At 60.1% G+C, this 8,274-nt stretch overlaps 1 protein-coding gene across 1 annotated transcript; it reads right to left on the bottom strand.

Annotated features, from left to right (window-relative positions):
- Positions 1-939: 939 nt before the first annotated feature.
- DKK1 (dickkopf WNT signaling pathway inhibitor 1) lies at positions 940-4,075 on the bottom strand. The gene is made up of 4 exons (XM_054288462.1): positions 3,884-4,075; positions 2,533-2,689; positions 2,336-2,446; positions 940-1,190 (listed from the first exon to the last, which is right to left on the bottom strand). Exons 1-4 carry the CDS (start codon positions 4,073-4,075, stop codon positions 940-942), a joined length of 711 nt encoding a protein of 236 aa, XP_054144437.1.
- Positions 4,076-8,274: the final 4,199 nt, after the last annotated feature.

Raw genomic sequence — 8,274 nt, 5'->3', positions numbered from 1 at the left:
AATCACAGCTCGCTAGAAGGCAGTCCCTGGGAGCCCCGGCGCTGTGTGCAGCTAAGTGCCAGCTCGAGTATTCACAACACAGTAACGTACTGCAAGGAGTCGCTGAGGAGAAGTTCCCTTGAGAAACAACCTTCGCTCCGGCCGCGCCGGAGCCTGTCCGTGTCCGTCTGTCTGTCCCGTCCGTGCGTCGCCTCTGTGCCGCCGGCACGTGCGCAGGCGAGACGGGGACGCGTCCATCTGTCCCGTCCGTGTGTCTGTGTGTCGCTCAGTGCCGCCGGCTCCTGTCCATCTGTCTGTCTGTGTGTCTCTCAGTGCCGCCGGTACCTGTCCGTCCGTCTGTCCGTGTGTCACTCAATGCCACCGGCACCTGTCCGTCTGTCTGTCCATGTGCTGTCGCTCAGCACCGCCGGCACGCATCCGTCCGTCCGTCTCTCCGCGTCTCCGCGTGTGGCTCAGCGCCGCCGGCACCTGTCCGTCTGTCTGTCCGCGTGTCCATCTGTCCGTCCGTATGTGGCTCAGCGTGTCCGTGTGTCTGTCCGTCTGTGGCTCAGCGCCGCCAGCACGCATCCGTCTGTCTGTCCGCGTGTGGCTCAGCACCGCCGGAACCTGTCTGTCTGTCAGTCTGTCCGTCTGTGGTTCAGCGCCGCTGGCACCTGTCCGTCTGTCTCTGTGTGTCCCTGTCCGTGTGTCCATCCGTGTGTCTGTCAGTGGCGCTGGCAGGTGTCCGTCTGTCTGTCCACGTGTGGCTCAGCGCCACCGGCACCTCTCCGTCTCTGTCCGTGTGTCCGTTCGTGTGTCCGTCACTGGCACTGGCAGGTGTCCATCTGTCTGTCCGCGTGTCCGTGTGTCCGTCAGTGGCGCTGGCACCTGTCCGTCTGTCCGTCCCTGTATGTCCGTCAGTGGCGCTGGCAGGTGTCCATCTGTCTGTCCGCGTGTCCGTCAGTGGCGCTGGCAGGTGTGCAGGCGGGACGCGTCGGCCGGGCCGTGCTCTCGCTGCCCGCGGCACGCCAGCCCCTCGGCGCACTGGCAGCGCTGGAAGATCTCGAGGCCGTGCGAGCCTTTCCGGCGGTGCCGGGTGCACACCTGGCCCTCCCGCAGCACCGGCTTGCAGATCTTGGACCAGAAGTGGCGGGCGCAGCACAGCCCGGCCGCGCAGTCCGACGAGCGCAGGCAGAAATCGCCCTCCTCTCCTGCGGGGGGACGCGGAGGGGACGCTCAGCCGCACCCAGGGGACACCGGGGGGACATCCCGGGCCACCCCAAGGGCAAGGGGGGCATCCTGGGTTGGGCTTCTGGAGATAGTGGGGCTGGGGCATCCCGGAGTGATCCCACAGGGGACAGGAGCCATCCCAGAGTGATCCCAAAGGGGACAAGAGCCATCCCGAGTGATCCCATGGGGGATAAAGGTGCGGAATAGGCATCCCCAGAGCCATCCCAAAGGGGGCAGGAGGCAAAGGAGGCATCCAGGAGTGATCCCAAAGGGGACAGAAGGGAAGGATGGGCATCCCGGAGAGATCCCAAAGGAGACAAGAGCCATGCCAAAGGGGACAGGAGGGGAAGGAGGCATCCCAAAGCGGTCCCAAAGGGGATGGGAGGGAAAGGAGGCATCCTGGAGTAACCCCAAAGGGGACAAAAGGGAAAGGGAAGCACCCAGGAGTGATCCCAAAGGGGATAGGAGGAAAACAAGGCATCCAGGAGTGAGCCCAAGGGGGACAAGAGGGAAAGGAGAAATCCAGGAGTGATCCCCAAGGGGGACAGGAGGGAAGGATGGGCATCCCAGGTTTGGCTTCTGGAGTTAGTGGGGCTGGGGGGCATCCCAGAGCAATCCCAAAGGGGACAGGAGGGAAAGGGAAGCATCCAGGAGTGATCCCAAGGGGGACAGGAGGGAAGGATGGGCATCCTGGAGTGATCCCAAAGGGGACAGAAAGGAAAGGAGGCATCTAGGACTGATCCCAAATGGCACAGGAGAGAAAGTAGGCATTCAAGAGCGATCCCAAAGGGGATAGGAGGGAAAGGGAGGCATCCCGGGTTTGGCTTCTGGAGTTAGTAGGGATGGGGGCATCCCAGAGTGATCCCAAAGGGGATAGAAGGGAAGGGAGAAATCCCAGAGCGATCCCAAAGGGGACAGGAGGAAAGGATGAGGATCCCGGGTTTGGCTTCTGGAGTTCGTGGGGCTGGGGACATCCCAGAGCGATCCCACGGGGGACAGAGATGCAGGATGGGCATCCCGGACCGATCTCAGGGCAGGGGTCAGCCCGGATTGACGCCCAGGGTACAGCAGGGCAGGACGGCAGCCTCAGGGGTGACAGGGGGTGCCAGCAGCCGGGACACCTCACCTTTGGCCGTGGGCAGCCAGGCGGGAGCGGGCGTCCGTCGGGGCAGCGCCTCGGTGCCCGTCTCGTCCAGCTCGGCCGCTCCGTGCGGCGGCTCCAGGGGCGTGCAGAGCCCTGCGGGGACATCGGGGCTGTCAGCCACGCCTGGGACCCTCCCCAGTCCCATCCCCAGCCCCTGCCCGGGTGTGCCGAGCCCTCACCGTTGCTGCAGCTCATGCCGGGGCAGCACATGGCATCGCGCAGGCAGCGCTTGCGGCGCCGCCGGCAGCCCAGGCACAGCGGGGCTCCCCCGCCTCGGGCCGCGCTCCCGCAGAACTCCTCGGGGCCGCACTCCTCGTCCTCGGTGCACGGGAAAGGCTGGGGGACACAAAGGGGGCGCGGGATCAGCGGGGTGATGCCATCCCCGCGTGTCACCCCTCTCCATCGCCGGGGTGTTCCCTCTGCAATGCCCGGCGCCGCCGCTCCATCCATCCCCCGTGCGTCACTCACAACTTCCGTCCCCGGTGTCCCCACTCCCTCCGGTGTGTCTGTGTCCCCATCACTCGGTGCGTGCCTCTCCTCCATGGCTGGCGTCCCCCTCTCCATCCCCGGAGTGTCCCCCATCCCCTGGGCAGCACGCCCATCCATCCATCCATCCATCCATCCATCCATCCATCCATCCATCCATCCATGCATGCTGTGTCCCCGCTCTTCTATCCCTTCCACCCGCGGTGTCCCCTCCATCGCTTGTGTCCCCTGCTCCATCTCCCGGTGTGGGTGTCCTCAACCCCGACGTCCCACCCTTCATCCCAAATGTGTCCCTCAACTCCATCCCCGACGGGTCCCATCCATCCCCGCTGTGTGTCCCTCTCCATCCCCGGTGTGTGTCCCTCTATTCCCGATGTGTGTCCCTCTCCATCCCCGGTGTGTGTCCCTCTATTCCCGATGTGTGTCCCTCTCCATCCCCGGTGTCCCGCCGCTCCATTCCCTCTGTGTTCCCCCCTCCATCCCCCGGTGTCTGTCCCTCTATTCCCAGTCTCTGTCCCTATCCATCCCTGCTGCGTGTCCCCATCTCCACTCCCAGTGTGTCCCCCTCCACTGTAGGTGTGTGTCCCTCTCCATCCCCACCGTCCCGCCGCTCCATCCCCGCTGTGTCTCCCCCTCCATCCCCCGGTGTCTGTCCCTCTATTCCCAGTCTGTGTCCCACTCTCCATCCCCGCTGTCTGTTCCCCTCCATCCCCCGGTGTGTGTCTCCCTCCATCCCCAGTGTCCCGCCGCTCCATCCCGATTTGTGTCCCCATCTCCACTCCCGGGGTGTGTCCCTCTCCATCCCCCGTGTGTGTCCCTCTATTCCCAGTAGGTGTCCCTTTCCATCCCCGCTGTGTGTCCCACTCCACTCCCAGTGTGTGTCCCCCTCCATCCCCGCTGTCAGTCCCCATCCATCCCCCTTGTCCCGCCGCTCCATCCCCGCTGTGTGTCCCTATCTCCACTCCCGGTGTGTCCCTCTCCACTGTAGGTGTGTGTCCATCTCCATCCCCGCTGTCCCGCCGCTCCATCCCCGCTCTCTCTCACCTGTCGGGTGGCGGCCGGCGGTGCCTTATTGCTGCCGTCGAACGGGGGTGCGGGGGCGGCGCTGGTCTCCGCCGCCCCTCCCGGGGGGGGTCCCTTGATGGCGTTGGAGCTCAGGGCAGCCCCGGGCGCCGCCGCCCGCCCCGCCGGGGCCGCGCAGCTCAGCGCCGCCAGCAGCGCCACCAGCCCCCGCATCGTGGTGCCCGCCGTGCCCTCCGTGCCCGCAGAGTCCCCGAGCAGCAGCAGCAGCAGCAGCAGCAGCAGCGAGCCGCCAACAGCGGCTCTTGCGCTCCTGCGCCGCCTTTATACCCCCGGGGCTGCCTCCTGCCCGCCCCCTCGGGGCGGGGGGCCCGCCGGCTGCGATTTCAAAGCGTTCCCGGGGGGAGGCTGTGCCCGTGAGCCCCCAAAGCCGCCCCCACCCCGCCCCGAGGGCTCCCACATTGGTCGGAGGGGGTTTCGCAAGGGCGAGGGCAGACCCCCATCCCATCCCATCCCATCCCATCCCATCCCATCCCATCCCATCCAGCAGCATCCCTCCTCCTCCCCCGGGTCCCGGCCAGATGCTCCGCACTCCCCGACGCCGCCACTGTCTCCAGCCGGGCGCGCCCGACGGAGGGGACGGGCAGGAGGGACGGGGGGGACGCTCCCCCCTGTGCAAGCCCCCATCCGTGGTGGGTGGGAGCCGCTGTGGGTGCGCAGAGCCCCCCGCCCGCCCGCCCTCCCCCGATGGCAGAGTCGGTCCTTTGGTCTCCTCTGAGTCTCCCCCCCTCTCCCCGCCGCCTCCCCCGCGTCCTTCCTGGCGCCAGCGCAGCCTTGCAGGAAAGGAGAGGGGCAGGAAAGGAAAGGAGAGGGGCAGGAAAGGAAAGGAGAGGGGCTGCTCCGCATCCATCCCCCCGCGCCGGGCGCTGTGCGGGGACACGGCGATGGAGCGGGGGGGACACACGGCGGGACTCTCGCTGTCCTCCCCCTGCTCCCCTGACCCCAGCCGGGGCCGTGGGGGGGAGCTGCGGCCCCTTTGATGCGGGGACATCAAAGACGTCTCCCCCCCCCCCCCCGCTTTCCCAATTTCCCCCCCCATTCCCATTTTTCCCTCCCCATTCCCTCCAACCCCCCCCCCCTCCCCATTCCCCCCCACCGGGGCAGAGCGGGCCCAGGGCGCCCCCTGGCGGCCCCGCCTGGCCATCGCGCCCCCACTCCCCGCTCCGGTAATTAACTCAAATTAATTAACTCCCGTTAATTAACCCGGCTTTTCCCGTCTCCCGGTTATTTCTTTTCTCTGCTTGGTTTAAATGAGAATACAAAGAGCCGGAGCAGCGCCACTCAAATCCCCGGGGTGGGGGATCCCGGACGCGGCAATTCCTGCAGTGAACGCCCCCCCTCTCCCGGTATCGCTGTCCCGGTATCCACTATCAGCTGTTCCAGCCTCGGATGGCTCAAGCCGGGCTAATAATTGCCTGGGAAGGTTTCGGGAGCACGGCGGGCAGGTGCCGTCAGCAGCGGCTGAGTCACGGCCGGGCGACATCCCCGGCACAGCCCGGCCACCGCTCCTGCCTTCCCTATTTTTAGCCTGGAATAACGAGAGCCACGCCTCGCCCCGAAATCTCGGTGCTCCCCTGGCGGTTTCAGGTGAGGGCCACGTCACCCTGAGGTTTTTATTGCATTATTAACTTCGAGCTGTGATTGCTGCATCCCGCAGAACGATTGGTGACGATTGCCTGCTCCTCCTTGGGCTGTTGCCACATTTATTCCTCTCCTGAGAGGATGTTTTGTTGCTCCTTTCTCCCAGCTTTGGCTCACCTCTGTGTCATCATCAAATCACAGAATGATTTGGAGTTGGAAGGGACATCAAAGCCCATCCAGTGCCACCCACTGCCATGGGCAGGGACACCTTCCCCTATCCCAGGGTGTTCCAAGCCCTGTCCAACCCAGTCTTGGACACTTCCAGGGATCCAGCCACAGCTGCTCTGTGTGGGAATTGTGGGAGCAGAACCCTTGTAACCCCACATTTCACCACCATCCAGAAGATTTCTCCCAAAATCAGCTCCTGCTCTGGAAGAAACCCACTGACAGCCGTTCAAAAGTAATTATTTTTATTTCAACTCTATAAAGTATACAACAGGCACTCGGCAATTACAGCTGCAGGGGGAGTACAGAGCGAAACAAAAGCCATGGAAGTTTATGAAAAAAAAAAAGAGAAAAACAACAAAAAACAAACCCAAAAGTTCCTCAGTCAACATCCAAAGAGTGCAAGCAGCCGATGGCCGACATCGGCCTGACAAACAAAACCTCTGCCATAGAAGGAGAGAAAATCAGAATATAAAACAAAGGGCTGGGGTAAAACAAGCATAAATCGGGACTTGGGGGGGAGAGGCAACTCCAAATGGGAATTTCCCCTTTTTCTGAGAAAGCCCTAAGAGCGCCCAAGTCTCGGTGTCAGGGCTGGGGAGCTGTGGAGGAGCTTCCAGGGCTCATCCCCGTGGATGCAGGGAAAAGCACAGATCCTGTTTGGTTGAGTGGTGCAAAGGAGCCTCCTCTTTGCACCGGGGTTTCAGGTCAGGAAAATGCTGCCAGGGTGGATTTTTCCCATGTGGGAGATTCCCCAGGGAGGGCTGTGTGGGGCAGCACGGATGGGTGGGATCTGCAGAGCTTAGCAAAACAGGAATACCTGTCTACGGACTGCTAGGATGTCAGAGATTAATTTGACCCGCACATCACATTTATACATTTCACAGAAATGACTCTGTATCTCATTAACAGATACACAGCTCTGGTACATTGAACAGAAATCAGAGAACGACGTCATCATTTCTGGAATTCATCGAGATCAGATAATAAAGGCTTAGAAATCGGTAGCAGAAAGAACTGTAAAACGCAGCAAGCTAAGAAAGGACGACGGTTTGAGGTGTGTTTGTCTTTGTCATGCAGCATAACACCAAATTTGTCTCTTTTTTTTCTTTTTCTCAATAAGATGCCATGGATTTAAGGCACTTGCAACAATGCCAGATAGCCAGTGACGTTCTAGAACTATGGGACGGGTGGGTGAACAGGACAGCTGACAGAAAGTTTAATCATACTGACAAATATGACATTGATTCAAGTCTACCTCGACCTAAAAACATTACATTACAAATAAGGAAATGAAGGAATAATGCCATGGAACTGGAAAAGAACAGAAAGTCCTGTGTGACCCACAAAACATCGACACGAAAATACCTATTTACAGAAATATCTGCTCGTGGTCCTGTTGTTGGAGAAGAAGAGTTTGCTGTGGGCAGTGCAGCTCCAGGAGAAGCCACAACACCACTCAAAGCCCCCTCTGGAAACATGGGAGCCGATTCCCCCTTCCCTAAAAACGCTGTCGTCCCATAGATCAGGAAAGGAGACAAACAAATAAGGACAGGAGGTGGAAACACAGAGGCAATCCCTTGTTGTGGATATATAGAGATATATATAAAGCAACTTAAATACATTATCATAACTGAAGGCTTATCATATACATATGCAAAGTGTTAATGCTCAGGAGAGGGAGGCCATGGAAGTCGAGTGAGGTGTTTGATATCAAAATAAACTCAGATTCAGCACAGTGCACGCTGCAGGTGTCAATTCCCATGCCTGGCACAAGGAAAAAAAGGGACAGGAAAAAGAAACCTCAACTGCTCAGCCCGTTCCAGACCCTCCCTCCTGTCACTTTTTCAGGCTGATCCCCAAATCCTTGCGGTGCTTTGTCCTCCTTGCCTGCCAATTGCATCAGGTGCCACCATCCTGGGACAAGCTCCTACAGGAAGCTGTCCCCATGGAGTGAAAGTCCAGGGGGATGTGAGGAGGGAAGCCTTTGGCTGTTAGGCCTGTTTAAGATGCCTGGTGAATGTTTTAGCCCTCGTGCTCAGCCTTGGCTCTCAGTGCTGTCCATCCCTTGGGGAAAGGTGGAAAAGCCAGCAGGTGCTGCCTTTTCCCCTGTGATTTTGAAGGCAAACAAAGTTTTAATGGTTAAAAACAGCAGAAGTGACTGTGCCAGAGGTGTGGCCCCACCCTTTGGGAAACACAGGGAATTCCAGAGCCACAGACTGGTTTCAAAGGTGTCACACAGCCCAGCTCATGCTGAACAGCAGACACAGCCCACACTGTCAAAATACCCTTCTGATTACATCCTTTAATGAAAAACATGCAAAAGAGTTGGGACTCAGCATCAGGGAAGGAATTTTTCACTGCTCAAACAGATCTTTTCCATGTAAAATGTGGGGAAAGTCCTTGTCAGCAAGATCTTTCCACGGTCAGCTCTTGGCAGCTGAGATTGAAAGGAGGCAGCACCTGCCCACCCATGGCAGGGGCTGGAATGAGAGGACCTTTAAGGTCCCTTCCAACTCAAACCATTCCATCATTCCGTGATCCTGTGA

This window comes from Melozone crissalis, unplaced genomic scaffold (assembly GCF_028551555.1).
Source record: "Melozone crissalis strain CALT ecotype California unplaced genomic scaffold, PUWL_Pcris_2 ptg000062l_1, whole genome shotgun sequence".
Lineage (NCBI taxonomy): Eukaryota > Metazoa > Chordata > Aves > Passeriformes > Passerellidae > Melozone > Melozone crissalis.
This window is presented reverse-complemented; position numbering and strand designations above follow the sequence as displayed.